At 43.3% G+C, this 25466-nt stretch overlaps 1 protein-coding gene across 2 annotated transcripts in view; it reads right to left on the bottom strand.

Moving 5' to 3' along the window:
* The window catches only part of ME3 (malic enzyme 3), a 217117-nt gene that overhangs the window by 17319 nt on the left and 174332 nt on the right, over positions 1–25466 (bottom strand). For both annotated transcript variants that reach the window (XM_047692219.1, XM_047692220.1), the window contains exon 8: positions 5659–5768. In XM_047692219.1, coding sequence (XP_047548175.1) covers positions 5659–5768 — 110 coding nt within the window. The remainder of the gene's footprint in view (positions 1–5658; positions 5769–25466) is intronic.

The raw sequence follows: 25466 nt of genomic DNA, 5'->3' as shown, positions 1-25466 counted from the left end.
AGTTAGCCAAGAACAGAAGAGAATTCTAGGCAGAGGGTCCAGCCTGTTCAGAATCAGAGTTGGCGAAAATTCAGAGAACAGGGAGAAGAAGTCAATGGTCTGGAAGAAGAGGGGATACGTGGCGAGCGGCTAAAGGCTCTGCCTATCTTCTCAGGTCTTCCCGCTCCTGCGCTCTCACTCGTCTCTCTCCTCACCCCTTGCAGAGCCACTCTGTGTTTGGCTCTCAACCCTTCCCCCGTCTCTCACCTCTGTAGGAGCCTACTCTGCACCCCGGGTCTTCGTTCTCGCACTGAGCACTGTTACATGCCTGTCCCTGTCTACACGTCACTGCTGTCCTTCGAACACCCTGGGCCCGCTAACAGTGGTCACGATGGAAACACCACACGGTGAATCCGTGTAGGCTCCAGCCACCCAGAAGAGATGCTGACTTTGTAAAAGCATCCTGGTCATTCTGTCCATCCTGGCTGTTTATACTGTTATGTCCATTTTGCAGATAAAGAGAAGAAGGCTGTGAGGATTTAAGCTGCTTGGTCAAAGCAGAAAGCAGAAAAATGGGGATGCAGACCTCGGCTTGTCTCAAGCCAAGGTCTGAGTGTTAAGCGCTCTGGCGCAAAAATTAAATAAAACTTGAAAGCGTGCAAGGGTGACTGGTCTGACCTACCACGCGGCAGCCTGATGGCCCTCTGGCCCGGGGGATGTGCAGTGCAGGGTCAGGGCAGGCTGGCAGGGCGGGCAGATGCTGGGGAACAGACAAGCCAGCTCGACTTTCCTGGCCCTGTGCACACAGTGTGCATAGCTCTCAGCGGGGGCTGGAGGGCCAAGGTCACTAGGCCAGCAGCATCCTGCCTCTGGCTCCTGGGGAAGGGTACAGCTGGCCTGTTCCCCAGCATGACCATTGCTGTTGCTGGTCCCCTTCTGTGTCTCTCTCCCCTCCCCTAAGACGGGATGCTTCTCTGGTCCCAGATGAAACAAGTCACCTGAGCCCCTGCCTTTTCCAAAATGCCTGCAGACACTGCCAGCCACAGGTCAGTGCCCGAGCAGCCTGGCTCACAGAACCAGCCTGGGGTGGCAGAGGCTTTCTGAGTCAACTGGGGTGGGGGCAGAGGAGACCGCTGGCAGCCCTGGGGAGTGCCTGACCCTTCCAGCCCTGGGGTTCCTGAGGCCCTGCCCTGCGGACCGCCCTGTGGGGTCAGGGAAGCCCAAGCGTGTGGGACAGCAGCACTGGCCAGGACACCATCCAGATTAGGTGCTGGAGCTCCTGGTCAGCCCCTGGCATGCCCTGCCCTGCCCTCCCAGAGCACAGTCTGGTGGGATCCTGAAGCCTTCAGTCAGATCTTCCTTGTTCTACCAAGGAGGGGAGGCCGGGCTGGTATTCAGAGCAGGCAGCGTGGCCCCAGTCTCATTTTCACATGGGCAGCCTGGTTCCAGTCCCTACCACGTGTGGGGTTCCGGGCAGAGTCTGACGCTGAGTCCCGCTGGGGTGGGCTGGGCCTGGCCCCAGCAACCACATGCGATTTGTTCCTCTTGTCTGTTTGCCCCCGTCATGCCTCCCTCTTTTCTTCCCTCCGTCCTCCTTTCTCTCAACCCTCTTCAATTCTGCACTGGATGTTCCTTCTCTAGTTTCGAGCATGACCATATAGCTTTAGGTCTCACTCCTCTTCACTGTGTATTTGGAGGGAACAGGGGCCGATCCTAGCATGAGCTTACTCGTCCGTGTTGTCCCACGAGTCCCAGGATCCCTCGCCCATCTCCTAATTGCCCACTTAGCACCGAGAACACACATCATAGGCCTCTGGTCCCAGACCCGTCAGTAACCAGCCGGTGATGGCAACAAGCCCCTTCCCCTCTCTGGGTCTCCTTTTGGTCTGTAAACTGGGGGAGTTGGAGGAAGGGATGGGGAAGAGGGGAGCAGCAGGCTGCTGGGGATCAGGGACAGCCCCATTTCTGTGGCATCTGGAATTTAATCCTTAGCAAGAAGACTTGCTGCCCCTCCTCATGCCCATGGGGGAAGAGACAGCCCCGTGTCATGGAGACAGATGGAGAAGCCGAGTCAGAAGGAACTAGGTTCTAGTCCCACCTTGTGCCTCTCTGGCTATGTGACTGGGAGCAAAAGGTAATCCTTGAACTTCAGTTTCTTTACCAGTGACATGAGACAGCAATGTCTTCCTCCCTGAAGGGAGAGGAGCTATTCTGAGGAAGTTGTGAAGTACTGTGGACAAAAAACACTTTTCACATCTAAAATCCTGTGTGCATGCAAAATGTTATCACTTTGCACAGGTTGGGCTCCCTGAGAAGCAGATTCTGAGCCATGTGGAGTGTTCTGGAGGTTACCAAGAAATGCCCTTGGGATCAGCACCTCCGGAAGGGGCTGCCGGGAGCAGGATTGGGCAGAGGAGAAGCGGGGCTGTATGTAGTCCTCAAAGCCTCAGCTGACCCTGTGGGGAGCTCTGGAGTTCAGATGTCCCCTCCGCACTGTCCTGCACTAGGCCACAATGGTTGGGCTTTTCTATTCCCTCATCCCTATGTGAGGGCATCTCTGGCAGGCAGGACCATGGGCGAGGTGGCTCTCTCTGGTTGAGACTTTCTGCCTGATGCAGCCGACAGCTCTGCCAGCGGGTGGGACGAGTCTTTTCTTGAAGGAAGGTCCGGGGCGGGCGGGGTGGGGGCGTCCTCCTCCATGCCCGTCTGTTTACGGTTGTCACTTACACGGTCATACCTAATGGTCAGGCTGTCCTGATCAAAGACTTGATATTACAGGGGTCCTGACATTCTGGAACTATTTGTTAGTTCTTGCTACGTATTTTAGATTCATGACTTCAGTCTTTAATATCTGAGAAAAGAATGGGAAATTCCTCTGCGGTCTGCTGTGGGGCCAGGAAAACTTTCCCACCTGGCTTGCCTGGGAGCAAAAGTCAGTCTGCTGGAACTGGCTATAGACAGGAAACAAAACCGGTGAACTGATTTAATTAAAAATGCTACACGTGTGTGTGCGTGCATGCGTGCGTGAGGGTGCACACGTGGAGATATGTCTGCCTCTGAGCGTGCATGGGGACCTGGACAGAGAGAGGCTGCAGGGGCAGGTGTCTGAGCTCAACCCGCCCACAGGAGCTGCAGGTGGGCTTCTGAGGAGGTCTGTGTGCGTGTAGACGGCATTCATTCACTCACTCTCCCAGCTCCTTAAGAAGCAGCTCCGATGGGCACCATGCTGGGAACTGGGGAATGAGAACGAGTGACACGGTCTCTGCCTCAGGCAGCTTATCGTCTCCTGGGGAGACAGACGATTCAGTGTGGGCGTTTGGGGTACAGTGCGGTAAGAGCACTAACCGGGCACCACGGGAGCTCCCGGTGGGGACCCAAGTCAGACTGGGGGAGCAAAGGCCGATGTGAGGTCTTCCTTGGGACCGGAGAGCCTGCCGCTGGGTGGTGGATGCCAAGTAGGGGTTCCTCGGGGGATGATGATGGGGAAGGACTGAGGATCGGAACTTCCATGTGGAGAGAGAACAGACAGGGAAGGAGGTCAGAGGAGTAACAGGAAGTGTGGGTCAGAGGACAGAGAGGTTGGTGCGGGTGTAAAGGGGGCCTTATGCTTCTGGGGTGGGGGTGGGGATGCAAATGTACTTGTGACTGGGGAGTGGACAGCCCTAGTTCCATCCTAGCGGGGCTCTCTGGCAGCGGGGGGGGGGCAGTGGAGGCAGAGGGGTGGTAGGGCCCGGATGTGTGCCTGTGCCCGTGTTTGTGAGGTTGTACACACGTGACTGAGCACATCTGGAGTGCACCAGGTGTGCGGCCCCCGCGGAATTGTTTTCCACTTCCCCCTTCTGACCTCGGCAGCCTTGTGGGCCCAGGGGGACAGCTGTCCCCCTGCTGACTCACGAGTGAGGGCCGCAGCGGGAATCGGTCAGGGGCCAGCCAGCAGTTGTTTCCTCCAGGGCGCCGTCCCACCCCTGCCCCCTGGGCTAACAGGGAGGTGCCGGGCAGGCCAGCAGGGAGTGAATGGGCTGCTGTCCATGCAGAGCACCCCACTTTCTGGGTGAGGCTGGGCTGGCGGCCAGTGCCTGGCCCAGGCCCATACATCTGGGGGGACAGCATCCCCTGGGTGGGCAGGGGTTGCCATGGGTCAGCTTCCCTAATTGGGTCTCCCCTCTCTGGCTACCCACTCTTCCAAGTGCTGAAGTCATATATTTTGATCTTAATTGTCTAATAATATGCTTAACTGTACTATCCTGCCTCTTGAAAATTTATGACCAATAAAAAAAAAGCGCCATTTATCACATTTCTTTAGCCCTTAATGTGGGTCACAGGAAAGGAAGGGGCCTTTGGTTCTGTAATAGTGTAAGGTCTCAGAACAGTGTGGTGAGTGATTATGAACTCAGAGTTTAGAGTCCAAATTTCAACGCTACACTTTCTATGTAAGCTACTTTTTTTCTCTGTGCCTCAGTTTTTTCATCCCTAAGACAGAGATGATAAAATCTCATAAGATTAAAGGTGTAAAGTGCTTAGAACAGCGCTGGATGTACAATAAATATTCAGCTCTAAACCTTAGCTATTACTATGTGGGTTTGAATTCTCCTGGGTGTAAACCTAACTGATGTGATGAAAAGTTGTGACCTTTTTGGGTCTCATCTGCAAAAAGGAAGTGTTGGCCAATCTTTTATTCCCAAGGACCAACACCTGTCCCCCACTAACTTGTTCTTGTTCTGACGTATATCTTTGCTTTTGAAAGATTTTGCTTGCCAAACATCATTTGTTAAATAATAATCTGTACATCCTGAGGTTTCTCCTAAACTTATAAAATACTGAGAAGATTTCCCAAAGTTCTTACTGAGAGGGTTTGGATCAGGAGAGATGATGTGTGAGCCCCGCCACCACCCCTGCCCCTGCTCCCTCCAGGTTCACATATTGGCATCTCCAAGCAAGAAACAAGTGCCTTCAGATATTTTGGGCCATAGAACAGGTAACCCTGTTGACCCTGAACTAGAAGATGCTTCTCATTGGCTTCTGGAGTGCCCTGGTGTCGATGTCTTTCATAGTTATCATTCTGAGTAGCATGTATGCCAGCCAAGCTAGGAGACAGGACTGTCGTGATGACCTGAAGGGCTAAACCCAGAGTTCAGGAAATCCAAGGGTGAGTTACTGTGGCTGGGAAAGGCCATTGTTATGGGGACTGATGTTCTGGTCTCATGAGTCCTACGTACCAGTACTTTCTATACATTGAAATGTATAGAATTTGAAATTCTATAGCTCTATATAGCTCTTGAAGTTTTCATAATGATCTTCCAAGATAGTTCTTACCATTCCCAATGACCAGGCGATACAACTACAGCTCAGAGATGTGATTAGGCCAAGTTCAACTGGCTAAAAATGGCAGCCTTGGGGAGTCTTTCTCTCAGATAGGGAATCACATAATTCTGACTTTCCTCTGAAGCAGTAATCATATCATTTGTTGGTGAGGAAACTGAGGCCCAGCAAAGTTAAGGGACTTTTCCATAGTCAGAGAGCTAAGAATTAGCCAAGTGGGAACCAGCCCCAACACGAAGGCTCTTTCTTCCCCAGTGGCTGGCAGCAGGCGAGCAGGGGTTGCCCCCACTCTGGCACCCAGGGTGGTCTGTTGGGGAGGCCTTAGTCCTCAGTGGCTTTCTCAGGCGGGGCAAGCCTTACCTTGGATGTCATCATTGAACATGCAGTACTTGTTGCGGTATTTGTGGAGCAGGCGGAAGGCATTGGCATTGGCAAAGTCCTCAAACTGGATGAGGCAATTTATTCCAAACCTGTAGGCGGGGAAAGGGAAGAATTCGTGATTGCCTCCCCACAGCTGGCAGATCCCAGCCTGCCCTGGGGAGTGAGCAGGCACTGGACAAGAGGTAGTGGGGCTGGCATGGCTCCTGGACTGGGGTTCTTTGCCATCTGGCTGGCTCCTGGACCCCTGGGTTCTACCTGCCCCATTATGGATGAGGATCGGGATGGGAGAGAGCAGGAACGCCAGGCCTGGTGGTCCTCTGAGCCCCTAGCCCTGACTCTAATGTAGGCTGGGGCTACCATGGGCTATGGATGGCAGACCTCGGCGGGTGATGGAAAGAGTGAAATGGGGCCTGCCCTTCTGGGGGTCTGCAGCCATCTGAAATCCCTGGAGCAAGTCACTCCCACCCAAGTGCATGCAGAGACCCCAACTTCCCAACCACTGGGGCCTGGAGAGCTCTGTAGCCTGCAGGTGTTTCTCCGGATGTGAGACCTGGAGCTCCTCCACTAGAGACTCTGCTGGGTTCAGGCATTGTATCCTCGCTCAGATGCAGGAAGGCTGGCAAAGGCCACTACATGAAGCCACTGTCATCTCCCCACCCTTTAATAGGGGTGTTGGCCAACTTGTAGGGACACATGAATCAGTTCGTGACCTTATTCGAAATACACAGCCCAGGATCATCTGACAGAGCTTCTCACTCAGGGAGTTTGGGGCACAGCTCGGGAATGTACCTTAATTCCCTCCACCTTTATTGTGGTAGAACTGACAAGTAACAGTCATCTATTTAAGCTGTACAGTGGCATACTGTGATACACGTATACATTGTGCGGTCATGACCATCCCCAGATTGGATTCTGACCATCCAGAAGTTCTGAGAAATCCTGCCTTTGTGGGTGAAGGCCTTGCCTATTAAGCTGCTTGATAGGCCTTATTCAAAATCTATCCTACAGTTGACTCTTAGACTTCAGGGTCAGGGAAAAGTCTGTATTTCCTACAAAGCCACTGTATCCGTAACCCCTTTTTCCTGTTGACGCTGTGAGACTGCTGAGCACTTGGTTTTCTGCTCCTGTGCTGTGGGCAACCTCAGCCTGCCCTTCTGCACACACCCGTCCCCCGACTCCATTCTTGCTCTTGGTCCTCATTGTGAGAGTTTCGTTCTACTGTGCCTTTTATTGGAAACAAGCACGGCACAAATTATTAGAAATTACCTAATACATAGATATATATACATCGGTCCATTTGTGTCTAACAGTATCTGAGTTCATGTTCATTGAGAAAAAGTGCCCTGATTTATCAGCCAGGAGTGCTCGGGCAAGGGATAGAGAGAAGGGGTCTGCCACTCCCCACCTGGTGTGAACCGGAGGCTTAGGACTAATGTGGGACCTGGAAAGATTTATGCCTCCCGCTAGCTGGGGCACGCAGCTGGGGGGCTCCCTGTGCTACTGGGGGCATGCTTCCGATGAGACTGGTGGCTATGAGGGGTACGTAGTACTGAATTAGCCCAGAAGCTTCTTTTTCAACCTCCTAATTTTGTGCCTGGCTTACCCTGCACAATAGAAATCCAGCGGCAGGTAAATACTTTCTCCTTCCACGGTCCTTCCAGAATCTTAGTGAGTTGAAGCTGTTGGGGGGAGGATTTGGAGGTGGGTTCATGTGACAGGGGCAGACATGAAGAGACTGTGACTTCCATGGTCAAGGTACTAACAGTGCTGGGCATGAGTCAGCAGGTTGGTGTGCCTGACCTGGCTCCGAGTGGTCTGACACCTGTCACTTCACTCCTCAATTCTGCCCAAGTTTTCCATCTGTCATTGGGCACAGTCATGTCTGCCTGGGCAACTGCCAGGGGCTCTTGTGAGCATGAAAACTGGGGTGATTTTTACTTGTGACATGTAAAACACACATGTCCTCTTGGCAACAATTCTCCTTCACAGTCACAGAGCAAGGGCTATTTGGGGTGAGGAGAGGGGCTTGCTATCTCTCCAGACCCACCATCCGGCGCCCCTGCTCCTATACAGTGGAAAAAACTGAAAAAGAAACCCCCCTGTGCACAAACCTAATGCTATTCTTGCTGAGCCAAAATTTACTGTGATTTTTTTTTTTCCAGGGTGTGAATTTCAAGTATTTGGTTTGGGAGGGGGACAGAATGTCTTTGGTTGCTGGTGACATTTTGCTCTATATAATCCTCACAGGATGCCCAGTGTTGCCCCATGACTGGCCTGGAGCTAAAATACTGAAAAGGTCAGACAACAAAGCAATGGGATGCACGTTCTTTCTGTCTCTCTCTCTCTCTCTCTCTCATACACACACTTGACCTTTAAGCAACACTACTCTGAGGTAAAAATAAGGCAAGAATTAGAAATAAATACCTTTGTTCAGTGCACCATTACTCTTTCATGTTAAACTTAGTTTTTTAGGAGTAAATTTTTATCTTACTTTTTATTTTTTACTTTTAAATTTATTTTTTAATTCCTGTGTCGTCAACATGCAGTGTTATATTAGTTTCAGATGTATAACGCAGTGATTAAACAATTCTATCCATTACTCAGAGCTCATCAAGATAACTGTACTCTTAATCCCCTTCACCTATTTCACATATCCCGCCCCTCCCCACCTCTGCTCTGGTAACCACCAGTTTGTTTTCTGTAGTTAAGAGTCTGTTCTTTGGTTTGTCTCTTTTTTATCCTGTTGTTCACTTGTTTTGTTTCTTAAATTCCACACGAGTGAAATCTGTGGTATTTGTCTTTCTTTGACTGGCTTCTTTTGCTGAGTGTTCTACTCTTTTGCTCCATCCATGTTGTCGCAAACAGCAAGATTTCCTTCTTTTTTTTTCGTGGCTGAATAATACTGCATTGTGTATGCAGACCACACCATCTACCGATGGATACTTGGGCTGCTTCCATAATATGGCTGCTGTGAGGAACACTGCAATAAATATAGAGGTGCATGTATCCTTTTGAATTAGTGTTTTCATATTCTTTGGGTAGATACTCAGCAGTGTGATGACTGGGTCATAGGGTAGTTCTATTTTTAATTTTTTGAGGAACCTCCATACTATCCACCACAGTGGCTGCACCAGTTTGCATTCCCACCAACAGTGCCCTAAGGTTCCTCTTTCTCCGTGTCCTTGCTAGCACTTGTTTCTTGAGTTTTTAATCTTAATGATTCTGACAGGTGTGAGGTGATATCTCATTGTGGTTTTGATTTGCATTGCCCTGAAGATGAGTGATGTTGAACATCTTTTCATGTGTCGGTTGGTCATCTGTGTGTCTTCTTTAAAGAAATGTCAGTTCAGGGGCGCCTGGGTGGCTCAGTGGGTTAAGCCGCTGCCTTCGGCTCAGGTCATGATCTCAGGGTCCTGGGATCGAGTCCCACATCGGGCTCTCTGCTCACCAAGAAGCCTGCTTCCCTCTCTCTCTCTCTGCCTTCCTCTCCGTCTACTTGTGATCTCTCTCTGTCAAATAAATAAATAAAATCTTTAAAAAAAAAATGTCAGTTCATTTCTTCTTCCCATTTTTTACTTGGATTATTTATTCATTTTTTTGGTGTTAAGTTGTATAAGTTCTTCATATATTTTGGATACTAACCCTTTATCAGATAGGTCATTTACACATACCATCTCCCATTCTCCCATAGGTCGTCTTTTAGTTTTGTTGGTTGTTTCTTCTGCTGTGCAGAAGCTTTTCATTTTGATCTAGTCCTAAGACTTTATTTTTTGCTTTTGTATCTCTTGCCTCAGGAGACATATCTAGAAAGAAGTTGCTTTGACTGATGCCAGAGAAATTACTGCCTATATTATCTTCTAGGATTTTTATGGTTTCAGGTCTGACGCTTAGATTCTTACTCTATTTGGGGATTATTTTTGTGTATGGTATAAGGACGTGGTCCAGTTTCATTCTTTTGCATGTGGCTGTCCAGTTTTCCCAACACCATTTGTTGATGAGACTGTCTTTTTACCACTGGATATTCTTACCTGCTTTGTGGAAGATTATCTGATTATGTAATTGTGGGTTTACTGATGGTCTTTCTGTTCTGTTTTATTGATGTGTCTATTTTTTTTTTTCCTTGCCGGTATCATACATACTGTTCTGATTACTACAGCTTTGTAATATATCTTGAAGTCTGGAATTGTGATACCTTCAGTTTTTTTTTTTTTTTTAAAGATTGTTTTGGCTATTTTAGGATTGTTTATTCTAGTTCTGTAAAAATTTTAGGATTGTTTTTTCTAGTTCTGTAATTTAGGATTCCCTAAAAATTTTAAGATTGTTTTTTCTAGTTCTATAAAAAACATTGCTGCTATTTTGATAGGGAATGCATTAAATCTGTAGATGGCTTTGGGTACTATAGACATTTCAACAATATGTTCCTCCAATCCATGATATGGAATGTCTTTCCATTTCTTTCTGTTGTCCTCAGTTTCTTCCATCAATGTTTTATAGTTTTCAGAGTATAGGTCTTTCACCTCTTGGGGTAAGTTTATTCTTAGGTGTTTTATTCTTTTTAGTGCAGTTGTAAATGGGATTGTTTTCTTAATTTCTCTTTCTGTTGCTTCATTAGCAGTGTATCGAAATGCTACAGATTTCTGTACATTGTTTTTGCATTCTATGACTTCACTGAATTCATTTATTAGGTTCTGGTAGTTTCTTGGTGGAGTCTTTAGGGTTTTCTACATCTAGTACCATGTCATCTGCCAATAGTGGAAGTTTTACTTCTTCCTTACCAAAATGGTTGCCTTTTATTTCTTCTTCTTGTCTGATGGCTGTGGCTAGGACTATGTTGAATAAAAGTGGTGAGACTGGACATCCTTGTCTTGTTCCTGACCTTGGGGTAAGAGTTCTCAGTTTTCCGCACTGAGTATGCTGTTAGCTGTGGGTTTTCATATTTGGCCTTTATTATGTTGAGGTATATTCCCTCTAAGTTTAGTTTGTTGAGATTTCTTTATCATAAATGAATGTTGTACTTTGTCAACAGCTTTTTCTGCATAACTACTGAAATAATCATGGTTTTTATCTTTTTGCTTATTGATGTGATGTATCATATGGATTGATTTGCAAATATTGAACCTTCTTTGCATCCCAGGAATAAATCCAGCTTGACTGTGGTGAATGATTTTTTTTAATTTAATTTTTAAATTTTTTAATAAACATATAATGTATTTTTATCCCCAGGGGTACAGGTCTGTGAATCACCAGGTTTACACATTTCACAGCACTCATCATAGCACATACCCTCCCCAATGTCCATATCCCCACCACCCTCTCCTGTCCCCCCTCCCCCCAGCAACCCTCAGTCTTTTTTTTTTGAGATTGAGTCTTTTATGGTTTGTCTCCCTCCCGATCCCATCTTCTTTTGTTTTTTCTTTTCCTACTCCCAAACCCCCCACATTGCATCTCCACTTCCTCATATCAGGGAGATCATATGACAGTTGTCTTTCTCCGATTGACTTATTTCGCTAAGCATAATACCCTCTAGTTCCATCCACGTTGTCACAAATGGCAAGATTTCATTTCTTTTGATGGCTGCATAGTATTCCATTGTATATATATACCACATCTTCTTTATCTATTCATCTGTTGCTGGACATCTAGGTTCTTTCCATAGTTTGGCTATTGTAGACATTGCTGCTATAAACATTTGGGTGCACGTGCCCCTTCAGAGCACCACGTTTGTATCTTTAGGATATATACCCAGTAGTGCAATCGCTGGATCATAGGGTAGCTCTATTTTCAGTTTTTTGAGGAACCTCCACACTGTTTTCCAGAGTGGTTGCACCAGATTGCATTGTGGTGAATGATTCTTAATGTGTGGTTGGATTTGGTCTGCCAATACTTTGTTGAGGATTTTTCATCTGTGTTCATCAGAAATACTGGCCTGTAGTTCTCTTTTTTGTGGTGACTTTATCTGGTTATCTGGTTTCTGTATCAGGGTAATCCTGGCCTCGCAGAATAAATTTGGAAGTTTTCTTTCTCTTCTAATGTTTTTTTGTTGTTTTCTGGATTATTTACACTAATGCGAGTGTTATCTAGTTGTAGTCGTAGGATGAAGTAAGTTTATAGTCCTCTTAAACCACCATCTTGGCCCCCTCCTACATTCCATTTTATATAAGAAAAATGTCTCCTGGAAAAATTTGATGAGATAGAGTAAAACCTCATTAATTCAGGTCACTTTAATCCTAACTTGCACACTGTACATTTTGTGCAATTCTAATGTGAATTTTCTACCCAATAACTAGACTTAGTTCCCAGAACTTCTTGGATTTAAGGACCCTCAGAACCCTTAACCACCTCAGATACTCTTCCCCATAGCTGCTCCCTGCGTATTTCCTTTCCAGGAGCCACTCCTACTCCAGAATGTCTACTGTCCATGCTGGTCTCTGACAGCCTGTCCTTTGCTTCCCTCATTCCTACTGCACCTTGCATCTTTTGTCTCCATTGAGAACTTTGGGACCTTTACAATTTTTTTCCCAGTTTCTCAGCCCCTCATGGCTTTTCATAAAACCAAACTACTGGCCTGTGTGAACCAAAAGTGACTACTCTAGTTGCTTTCAGCATCTTCCATCCATCTATTCATCAACACATCCATTCATCCTTCCAAAAGCATCTACTGAACACCTGTGATGAGCTGATAGTTTAGTTGTCCAATAAATGTTTTATAAAGGGTTAGATATATGAAGAAATTGGTAGATGAGTGAGTTTGCCTGCCAACTTGTTAATGTAATTAAAAGCCCATTAAGAACAAAAAATTTTAAAGTGAAAATCTAAATTGTCTAGATGAAAAAAATTTGTTCTCAATTCATCCATGTACATTCAAATACAGGTAATGGACTTCACCAAAACACCCATTTAAATGTTATAGAGGAGCAAGATGGTGGAGAAGTAGGAGACCCTCTTTCAATCGGTCCCCTGAATTGAGCTACATATCTACCAGAGTACTCTGAACACCATGAAATCAGCCTAAGATTTACAATTATACACTTCTGGATCTCTACAGGGGAAGAAGATCATCACTGGAGAGGTACAGAGGAGGGGGGAGTACATGGGCTGATATTGGATGATAAACAGAAGGGGGAGGGAGCCACCAGAAATGAGCCATTGGAAAGTAATAACCAATGTGAAAATGCCTTGTGCTAGGGGACCAGCAATAGCCTGGAGACCAGTGACTATGAGATGGGAAGGGACTAAAAACAGCACTCAAACAGAACAAAGGGACTTAAGGGACAATTGTTGGGACTGGGTGGCTGCAGGCATGGACCTAAGCCCACGGTCCCAGGATGGCCACAGCTGGCACCTGCTGGTGCCTGGGAGCCTGGCATGGGCTCGAGTAAGTGTTCCCTGGGGCTGGCAGCTGCCATGGCCACCACAGCCACCTCTAGTGCCTCCACCACCACCGGGGCTGAGTGCACCCCGCATGCGCTCCAGTCAGCAGTCCTGGAATCGCAGCTGCCGGGACTGGGCTCACTCTGACCAGTATTGCTCATGGTTTTTGTGGCATGGGAGTACAGAGACAAGTGGAGGCCTTGGGCGACCACTGAGAAGGTGGCTGGGGGTGCACCCTGCCTGTGGGAGTCTGCCGTGTTCAATGGAGTTTGCAGGGGGGAGTCTGTGTGTTCTGGAACATTCAAGTAAGAGCAGACTGTAGCTTCTCTCTAAGGGGGAGGTCTGGGTACAGGCAGCTAATTTTGCTCTGACCCTCTAAAAAGGTATGAAAAGCTGCCAAAGAACAAAAACCTCCAGAGAACAAAAGCCTGAAAAACCAGTTTCCACAGAGCCCAGCCCCTTGATAGGGGGTGGGGCAACTCCACCCAAGCAGCATTGACTGAAAAACAGTGAGCAGGTACCTCCCCAGAAGACAAGCTGAAAGCACAAGAAGACAACAACCACAGGGTCCCCATAAACTGTAAAGCCTGGGGGAGTAGGGAAGATGGCAGAGAAGTAGGAGACCTAAATATCATCAGGTCCCAGGAGTTCAGCCAGATAGTTATCAAACCATTCTGAACACCTAGAAACTCAACAGGAGATCGAAGAAAAGAAGTGCAGCAATTCTAGGAACAGAAAAGTGACTACTTTCTGGAAGGTAGGACGTGTGGAAAAGTGAATCCGAGGTGATATATGGGAAGATAAACCCTGGGGGGAGGGTCTGCCTCCCAGCAGGCAGCAGAGCAGTGGAGCACAAAATTGGAACTTTTAGAAGTCTGCTTCACTGAGAGTCATTGCTCCTAAGTCTAAGCAGGAGGTTGGGCAGGGGGGGTGGTGGTATGGAAACATCGCTGGGACAGGGTTTCAGGACCCTCAGGGTTACAGAGAGACCAGGGGTGTCTGGGTGTGGCAGAGCTCCCCAGTACCAGAGTGGGGAACCTGGCTGCAGAGAAGATGCTGAGGATAGGGCTCTCAGCTTGGGGTTACTTTAAACCGTGATCTGAGGCACAGTCAGGTCACTGCTCTTTGAGTAGGCACCCCACAAGTGGCAGATCTGGGGAAACACCCACCCTCCTCCACCGGGAGGAGCAGTGCGGTATCAAGCTGCAGAAATCTGCTGGGTTTGGAAACTCCAAATGGGGCTGTGTACCAGAGATAGAAATGCTCAGTCACAGGCTGGGTGAGCATGGACTGTGGCCAGAGACCTGGGAGACAGGAATGATGGACTCCTTTTCTCTGAGGGCACGCTGAGGAGTGGGGCCCCAAGCTATCGGCTCCTCCAGGCCAGAGATTAGGAGGCCACCATCTTCATTCTGTCCTCCAGAGCTGTACAGAAAGTGTTCAGGGAAAAAAAATCTCCTGAGAGCAAACACCAGCCGATTGCTTAGCCTGGCCCCTGGCAAGGGTGGTACAATCCCTTGTCAGGCAAAGACATTTGAGCATCACTGCAACAGGCCCCAACCCCAGAAGATCAGCAAGAACATCCCTTCAGGACCAAGTCTCCTGAGTAACAGAGATAATCTGAGATTGAAACTATAATACACCAATGTTAACAGAATATAGCACATAGAATTCATGGCTTTTTCCCCATGATTCTTTAGTCTTTCAAAGTTAAATTTTTAAAATTTGTTTTTTTTCTTTTTCTATTTTTTGGAATTTTTCCTCTTTCCTATTTTAAGTATTATCAATACCTTTTTAAATATCTTTTTTTCATTTTCATTTTTATAGTCATACTGAATCCTTTCATAGTATTTAACCTTATTTTTTGTATACATATAAGTTTTTCTTTCTCTAAAATTTCAGGATACAGTTTCTTCTAACAGGCCAAAATATACCCTAAATCTAGCATCTGGCTTTGTTCTAGTCTTCAGCCTGATTACATTCTGTCCCTTTTCCCCCCATTTTTCAACCACCTTCTTATCAATTCCTTTTTAAAAATTTTTAAAAATTTTTTAAAGATTCTTATTTATTTGACAGACAGAGATCACAAGTAGGCAGAGAGGCAGGCAGAGCGAGAGGGAGGAAGCAGGCTCCCTGCTGAGCAGAGAGCCTGGTGTGGGGCTTGATCCCAGGACCCTGAGATCATGACTTGAGCCAAAAGCAGAGGCTTTAACCCACTGAGCCACTCAGGTGCCCCTTATCAATTCCTTTTAAAAAATATTTTTAAATTTTCATCTTTACAGTCCTATTCTATCCCTTCGTCATGTTTACCTATAATACATACACACACACATATATTTTTTAAAATTTTGGAAGGCAGTTTCTTCTAACAGACCAAATCAAGTGTGTGGCTCTGGTCTAGTCACCAGCCTAATCATATATACACACACACACACACACACACACACACACACACACACACACACACATATATGTATGTATATAAAATTTCTTTTCTTCTCCCCCTGGTTTTGGGTCTCTTCTGATTTTGTTAGTGTATATTCTTCTGGGGTCATTGTTACTCTTCTAGCATTTTGTTTTCTCATTCATCTATTTTTCTGTGGACAAAATGACAGAAGGCAGAAAATCTCAACTCAAAAAAAAAAAAAAAAAAAGAACAAGAGGCAGTACCAACTGCTGGGGACCTAATCTATACGGACATTAGTAAGAGGTCAGAACTAGAGTTCAGAATGGTGATTATAAAGATGCTAGCTGGGCTTGGAAAAAAGCACAGAAGATACTAGAGAGTCCCTTTCTGGAGAAATAAAAGAACTGAAATCTAACCAAGTTGAAATAAAAAATGTTATTAATGAGGTGCAATAAAAAATGGAGGCTCTTACTGCTAGGATAAATGAGGCAGAAGAGTGAATTAGTGATATAGAAGACCAAATGATGGAGAGTAAAAAAGCTGAGAAAAAGAGAGATAAACTACTGGATCACAAGGGGAAAATCTGAGAGATAAGTGATACTATAAGATGAAACAATATTAGAATAACTGGGATCCCAAAAGAAGAAGAGGGGGGCAGAAGGTATATTGGAGCAAATTATAGCAGAGAACTCCCCTAATTTGGGGAAGGAAACAGGCATCAAAATCCAGGAGGCACAGAGAATCCCCCCCTTGAAATCAATAAAAATAGGTCTACACCCCATCATCTAATAGTAAAACTTATAAGTCTCAGAGATAAAGAGAAAATCCTGAAAGCAGCTTGGGACAAGAGGTCCATAACCTACAGCAGCAGAAATTTTAGACTGGCAGCAGACCTATCCACAGAGGCCTGGCAGGCCAGAAAGGGCTGGCATGATATATTCAGAGCACTAAATGAGAAAAATAGGCAGCCAGGAATATATATCCAGCTAGGCCGTCACTGAAAATAGAAGGAGAGTTAAAAAGCTTCCAGGACAAACAAACAACTAAAAGAATTTGCAAACACCAAACCAGCCCTACAGGAAATATTGAAAGGGATCCTCTAAGCAAGGAGAGAGCCTAAAAGTAAGGACCAGAAAGGAACAGAGACAATATACAGTAACAGTCACCTTACAGACAGTACAACAGCACTAAATTCATATCTTTCAATAGTCACCCTGAATGTAAATGGGCTAAATGCCCCCAATCAAAAGACACAGGCTATCAGAATTGATAAGAAAAAAACAAGGTCCATTGATATGCTGTCTGGAAGAGACTCATTTTAGACCCAAAGACACCTCCAGGTTTAAAGTGAGGAAGTGGAAAACAATTTACCATGCTAATTGACATCAAAAGAAAGCTGGGGTGGCAGTGCTTATATCAGATAAATTAGATTTGAAGCCAAAGACTATTAGATGAGGAAGGCCACTATATCATACTTAAAGGGTCTGTCCAACGAGAAGAGGTAACAATTTTAAATATCTATGCCCCTAACAAGGTAATAGTCAATTATATAAGCCAATTAATAACAAAATCAAAGAAACACATCAACAATAATACAATAATAGTAGGAGACTTTAACACCCCCCCTCACTGAAAAGGACAGATCACCTAAGCAAAAGATCAACAAGGAAATAAAGGCTTTGAATGACACACTGGACCAGATGGACAACACACATATATTTAGAACATTCCATCCCAAAGCAACAGAATATATATTCTTCTCTAGTGCACATGGAACATTCTTCAGAACAGATCACATCCTAGGTCACAAATCAGGTCTCAATTGGTGCCAAAAGACTGGGATTATTCCCTGCGTATTTTCAGACCACAATGCTTTGGAACTAGAACTCAACCACAAGAGGAAAGTTTGAAATAACTCAAATACATGGAGGCTAAAGACCATCTTACTGAAGAATGAATGGGTCAACCAGGAAATTAAAGAAGAATTAAAAAAATTCATGGAAACAAATGAAAATGAAAACACAACTGTTCAAAATTTTTGGGATGCAGAAAAGTCAGCCCTGAGAAGAAAGTATATAGCAATACAAACCTTTCTCAAGAAACAAGAAAGGTCTCAAATACACAACCTAACTCTATACCTAAAGAAGCAAGAGAAAGAACAGCAAAGAAAGCCTAAACCCAGCAGGAGAAGAGAAATTATAAAGATCAGAGCAGAAATTAATGAAATAGAAACCAAAAGAACAGTAGAACAAATCAATGAAACTAGGAGGTTGTTCTTTGAAAGAATTAATGAGACTGAAAAATCCCTGGCCAGACCTATCAAAAAGAAAAGAGAAAGGACCCAAATTAATAAAATCATGAATGAAAGTGGAGAGAACACTACCAACACCAAAGAAATACAAACAATTTTAAGAACATATGAGCAACTATATACCAGTAAATTTGACAATCTGGAAGAAATGGATGCATTCCTAGAGATGTATAAACTTCCAAAACTGAACCAGGGAGAAATAGAAAACTTGAACAGATGTATAACCAGTAAGGAGATTGAAGCAGTAACTAAAAATCGCCCAGCAAACAAGAGCCCAGGACCAAAGAGCTTCCCAGGGGAACTCCACCACATGTTTAAAGAAGAATTAATATCTATTCTCCTGAAACTCTTCCAAAAAATAGAAATTGAAGGAAAATGTCCAAACTCATTTTATGAGACCAGCATTACCTTGATCCCCAAACTAGACAAAGACACCATCAAAAAGTAGAATTACAGACCAATATCCTTGATGAAAACGGATGCAAAAATTCTCACCAAAATACCAGCCAATAGGATCCAACAGTACATTAAAAGGGTTATTCACCACAACCAAGTGGGATGTATACCTGGGCTGCAAGGTAAGTTCAACATATACAAATCAAAGTGATACAATACATTAATAAAAGAACAAGAACCATATGGTACTCTCAATAGATGCTGAAAAAGCATTTGACAAAGTACGGCATCCTTTCTTGATCAAAACTCTTCACAGTGTGGGGATATCATAATATCAATATCATAAAAGCCATCTATGAAAAGCCCACAGCAAATATCGTTCTCAATGGGAACAACTGAAAGCTTTTCCCCTATGGTCAGGAACATGGCAGGAATGTCCACTCTCACCACTGCTGTTCAACGTAATACTATAGAAGTCCTAACCTCAGCAATCAGACAACAAAAAGAAATAAAAGGCATCCAAATTGGCAAAGAAGTAGTCAAACTCTCACTCTTTGCAGATGATATGATACTTCATGTGGAACACTCAAAAGCCTCCACTCCAAAACTGCTAGAACTCATATAGGAATTCAGTAAAGAGGAAGGATATAAAATCAATGCACAGAAATCAGTTGCGTTTTTATACACCAACAACAAGATGGAAGAAAGAGAAATTAAGGAGTCGATCCTGTTTATAATTGCCCCCATAACCATAAGATACCTAGGAATAAATTTGACCAAATAGGCAAAGAATCTATACTCAGAAAACTATTAAGTACTCATGAAAGAAATTGAGGAAGACACAAAGAAATGGAAAAATGTTCCATGCTCACGGATTGGAAGAAAAAAGTGTGAAAATGTCCACGCTACCTAGAGCAATCTACACATTTAATGCAATCCCTATCAAAATACCATCAATTTTTTGCAAGGAAATGGAACAAATAATCCTAAAATTTATATGGAACCAGAAAAGACCTCAAATAGCCAGAGGAACATTGAAAAAGAAAGCCAAAGTTGGTGGCATCACAATTCCAGACTTCAAGCTCTATTACAAAGCTGTAATCATCAAGACAGTAGGGTACTGGCACAAAAACAGATACATAGATCAATGGAACAGAATAGAGAACCCAGAAATGGACCTTCAACTTATGGTCAACTAATCTTTGACAAAACAGGAAAGAATGTCCAATGAAAAAATGACAGTCTCTTCAACAAATGGTGTTGGGAAAATTGGACAGCCACATGCAGAAGAATGAACCTGGAACATTTCCCTATACCACACACAAAAAATTAGATTCAAAATGGATGAAGGACCTCAATGTGAGACAGGAATCCATTAAAATCCTTGAGGAGAATACAGGCAGCAACCTCTTTGACCCCAGCTGCAGGGACTTCCTGGAAACATCACCCAAGGCAAGGAAACAAGGGCAAAAATGAACTTTTGGGACTTTGTCAAGATCAAAAGCTTTTGTCCAACAAAGGAAATAGTCAACAAAACCAAAAGCAACTGACAGAATGGAAGAAGATATTTGCAAATGACCTATCAGATAAAGGGCTAGTATCCAAAATCTATAAAGAACTTATCAAACTCAACACCCAAAGAGCAAATAATCCAATCAAGAAGTGGGCAGAGGACATGAACAGACATTTCTGCAAAGAAGACATCCAACAGGAAATGACAGGTGTTGGTGAGGATGTGGAGAAAGGGGAACCCTCCTACACTGTTGGTGGGAATGTAAGATGGTACAGCCAATCTGGAAAATAGTATGGAGGTTCCTCAAAAAGTTGAAAATAGAGCTACCTTACAAACCAGCAATTGCAATACTGGTACAAATGTAGTGACCCCAAGGGGCATGTGCACCCAAATGTTTATAGAAGCAATGTCCACAATAACCAAACTATGGAAAGAACTCAGATGTCCATCAACAGATGAATGGATAAAGAAGATCTGGTATATAAATACAATGGAATACTATGCAGCCATCAAAAAACCTGAAATCTTGCCATTTTCAATGACGTGGATGGATCTAGATCTAGAGGGTATTATGCTAAGTGAAATAAGTCAATCAGAGAAAGACAATTATCATATGATCTCACTGATAGGAGGAATTTGAGAAACAAGACAGAGGATCATAGGGGAAGGGAGGGAAAAATGAAACAGGATGAAACCAGAGAGGCACACAAACCATAAAAGACTCTCAATGTCAGGAAACAAACTGAGGGTTGCTGGAGGGGAGGAGGGTGGAAGAGATGGGGTGATTGGGTGATGGACATTGGGGAGGGTATGTGCTCTGCTGAGTGTGGTGAATTGTGTTAAGACTGATGAATCACACACCTGTAATCCTGAAACAAATAATATATGTCAATAAAAAACAAAACAAAACATGGAATCATATTGAAACATAAATTCAGCACATTTGGGGGGAAAAAAAACACCGTAAAACCCCAACATCAGGGGAAAACAATATATTAAGCTCCTGGTACTGCCTCAGAGTCCGTATATTTCTTATATACAACTTTCTCTCACTTTTTAAGAAAAATTCGTTCTCATGATTCTTGTTTTTATTTTTTTACCTACTTACATTTCAACTAGATGTTTAACACAACATATTCCATAGTAACCTTTTAACTTGAACTTTTTTCATACATAAACTTTTTTCTTCATATATATATATATGCTTCAAGGTAGCCCTTTTTCCCTATTCAGTTACACACACACACACACACACACACACACACACACACACACACACACACCAGTTTTAATTTCCCTGTATCTCTGGAAAGTTGTGTACTCCAACATAGATAACAAAATACACCCAGGAAGAACTGAAATACCCTTCCTCACCCACATTGAGAGATTATAACCACCTTTCCATCACCCCCCTTTTTGCTTTGTCTTTTTGCTTTTTTTCTCTTTTGCTGGTCTTTCTGTGTGCTTGTTTTTGTTTTTGTACTCTATAAATGTTATTCTTGGGGTTCATTTTGGCTGGGTTTTTCTTTTTCTTTTGTCGGTCTTTTTGTTTTTTCATTTTTTTGGTATTTTATAAATCTTACTATTGGGGCTCATTTTAGCTGTTTGGTTTTTTTTTTCTTTTTCTCTTTCTCTCTTTTTCTTTTTTCTTTCTTTTTGGTGGTGACTTCCAATTGTTCTGAAACTTTTCAGGGTGTCCTTTACCTGGATCATGGTTGATATTTTCAGCTATACATCCCCTCAACCACCTCTCACCAGAATGACTAGGAGGAGGAATGCCCAATAGAGGAAAAATTCAGAGACTGTGACCCCTGCCACAGAACTATTGGATATGGACATAAGCAAGATGTCAGAAATAGAATTCAGGGCAACAGTTATCCAGACAGTGGCTAGGTTGGAGAAGACCATTAGTGGGAACATAGAATCTCTAAGGACAGAAGTGAGAGCTGATCTGTCAGAACTTCAAAATGCTATCAATGAGATTTAATCCAAATATTCTAACAGCTAGGGTAAATGAGGCAGAAGATCGAATTAGCGATCTAGAAGACAAACTGATAGAAAAGAAGGATCAGAAGGAGGATCAAAAGGAAAAAGAAAGAGGATCAGAAGGAACAAACAGTTTAGAAGCTGAATTAGTTCTAATTAATTAATTATTAATTAATTAATTAGTTAATCTAATGAATTAATTCTAATTCTTAGAACAGAATTAGAGAAATAAATGATACCATGAAACATTCCAATGTTAGAATAACTGGGATCCCTGAGGGGGTGGGGAGAGAGAAAGGACTAGAAGATACAGTTGAGCAAATGCCAGCTGAGAATTTCCCTAGTCTGGGGAATGGAACAAATGTTCATGTCCTAGAGGCAGAGAGGATACCCCCTCAAACTCAACGGGAGTAGAAGGAGGGCGAATTGATTGTGATTGTGAAATTCATGAATCGTAAATTCAGAAAAATGTTTTAAGGGCAGCTAGGGAGAAGAGATTCCTTACATACAAAGGGAGGAACATCAGAATAACATCAGACTGTCCAAAGAAACCTGGCAAGCCAGAAAGGGCTGGCAAGACACATTCAGGATACTAGATGAGAAGAACATGTAGCCAAGAATACTTTATAGGGAGAGCCTGACATTCAGAATGGATGGAGAGATAAGAGTTTCCAAGACCATCAAAGTCTAAAAGAGTACATGACCACCAAGCTGGCACTACAAGAAATATTATGGGGGGGGGGTTCTATAAAAGAAGAAAGACCCAAGAGTGATAGAGAACAGAAATTTAAGGAGACAATCTATAGAAACAAGGTCCTCACAGCAACATGATGACAATAAAAACATACCTTTCAATAATCACTATCAATGTGAATAGCCTAAATGCTCCCATAAAGCAGCACAGGGTTGAAGACTGGATAAAAAGACAGGACCCATCCATATATTGTCTACAAGAGATACATTTTGAACCTAAGGATACATCCAGACTGAAAGTGAAGGGTTGGAGAACCATCTTTCGTGCCACTGGGCCTCAAAAGAAAGCTGGGGGTAGCGATTCTCATATCAGACAAATTAGATTTTAGCCTAAAGACTATAGTTAGAGATGCAGAAGAACACTACATCATTCTTAAAGAGTCTATCCAACAAGAAGATCTAACAGTTGCAAATATTTATGCCCCCAACATGGGAGCAGCCAACTACATAAGCTAACTGTTAATCAGAATAAAGAGACATATTGATAAGAATACGTTAATTCTAGGGGACCTTAACATGCCATTCTCAGCAGCAGACTGATCTAAGCAGATAATCAACAAAGAAAGAAGAACTCTGAATGACACATTCGGCCAGATGGACCTCATAGATATATACAGAACATTCCACCCTAAAACAACAATACTCATTCTTCTTGAGTGCACATGGAATTTTTTCAGAATAGACCACATACAGGGTCACAAATCAGGTCTTAACCAATACCAAAAGATTGAGATTGTTCCCTGCATATCCTCAGACCACAATGTTTTGAAACTGGAACTCAGCCACAAGAAAAAGTTTGGAAGAAATTCAAACACTTGGAAGATAAATACCATCCTACTCAAGAATATTTGGATCAACCAGGAAATCAAAGAATAACTTGAACAATTCATGGAAACCAATGAGAATGAAGACACATTGGTCCAAAACCTATGGAATACAGCAAAGGCAGTCCTAAGGGGGAAATACATAGCCATCCAAGCCTCATTAAAAAAAAAAAAATCCTGAATACAGAAAATCTCTTTACACCTTAAAGAACTGGAGAATCAACAAATTAAGCCTACCCCACACACGAGAAGGAAAATAATTAAGATTAGAGCAGAGATCAATGAGTTAGAAACTAGAGAAACAGTAGAACGCATCAACGAAACTAGAAGCTGGTTCTTTGGGAGAATTAATAAGATCAATAAACCACTGGCCAGACTAATCCAAAAGAAAAAAGACCCAAATTAATAAAATTATGAATGAAAGGGGAAGGTTCATGACTAATACCAAGGAAACAGAAACAATCATCAGAAATTATTATCAACATCTACATGCCAATAAGTTAAGCAATCTAGAAGAAATGGATGCATTCCTGGAAACCTATACAATTCCAAGACTGAAACAGGAAGAAATCAACAACCTGAATAGACCAAGAACTAGTAATAAGATTGAAGCAGTGATCAAAAACCTCCCAAAAAACAAGAGTTCAGGACCTGATGGATTCCCTGAGGAATTCTACCAAGCATTCAAAGAAGAAATAATACCTATTCTTCTGAAGCAGTTTCAAAAAATAGAAACAGAAGTAAAACTGCCAGACTCTTTCTATGAAGCCAGCATTACCTTGATCCCCAAACCAGGCAAAGACTCCATCAAAAAAGGAGAATTTCAGACCAATATCCCTGATGAATATGGATACCAAGATTCTCAACAAGATTCTAGCTAATAGGATCCAACATTATATTGAAAAGATTATCCACGAGGAACAGGTGGGATTTATCCCTGGGATGCAAAAGTGGTTCAACATTTGCAAATCAATCAATGTGATAAAATAAATTAATAAAAGAAGAGAGAAGAAACACATGGTCCTCTCAATTGATGCAGAAAAAGAATTTGACAAAATACAAATTCTTTCCTGATAAAAACTCTTCAGAGTATAGGGATAGAGGGAACATTCCTCAACTTTATAAAATCTATCTGTGAAAAACCCACAGCGAATATCATTCTCAATGGGGAAAAGCTGGTCTTCCCACTGAGATCAGGAACACGACAAGGATGCCCACTCTCACCACTGTTGTTCAACATAGTATTAGATGTCCTAGCAACAGCAGACAACAAAAAGAAATTAAAGGTATTCAGATTGACAAAGAAGAAGTCAAACTCTCTCTCTTTGCAGATGACATGATACTTTATGTGGAAAAACCAAGACCCCACCCCCAAATTACTAGAACTCATACAGCAACTCAGTAATGTGGCAGGATACAAAATCAATGCACAGAAATCAGTTGATTTCTTATACAATAAGAATGAAACTGTAGAAAGGGAAATTAGAGATTCAATTCCATTCAAAATAGCACCAAAACCTATAAGACACCTTGGAATATCTAACCAAAGAGGTAAAGGATCTATAATTGAGGAACTATAGAACACTTAGGAAAGAAATGGATGAAGACACAAAAATATGGAAAAACTCACGGGTCCATGCTCATGGATTGTAAGAATAAACATTGTTAAAATGTCTATGTTGCCCAGAGCAATCTATACTTTCAATGCCATCTCAATCAGAATACCATTGGCATTTTTCCAAAGTGCTAGAACAAATGATCCTAAAATATGTAGGGAACCAGAGAAGACCCCGAATAGCCAAGGAAATGGGGAAGAAGAAAAACAAATCTGGGGGCATCACATTGCCTGATTCCAAGCTTTATTACAAAGCTTTGATCACCAAGATAGCATGGTACTGGCACAAAAACAGACACATAGATCAGTGGAATAGAACAGAGAGCCCAGATATGGACCCTCAACTCTATGGTCAAATAATCTTCAACAAAGCAGGAAAAAAATATCCAGTGGAAAAAGACAGTCTCTTCAACAAATGGTGTTGGGAAAATTGGACAGCTATATACAGAAGAATGAAACTCAGCCATTCTCTTACACCATACACAAAGACAAACTCAAAATGGATGAAAGACCTCAATGTGAGACAGGAATCCATCAAAATCCTAGAGGAGAACATAGGCAGTAACCTCTTCGACATTGGCCACAGCAACTTCTTTCAAGAAACATCTCCA

The sequence above is a fragment of the Lutra lutra genome, chromosome 10 (assembly GCF_902655055.1).
Source record: "Lutra lutra chromosome 10, mLutLut1.2, whole genome shotgun sequence".
NCBI lineage: Eukaryota > Metazoa > Chordata > Mammalia > Carnivora > Mustelidae > Lutra > Lutra lutra.
Note: the sequence above shows the minus strand (reverse complement) of the source record. Positions and strands in the feature narration are given on the sequence as shown.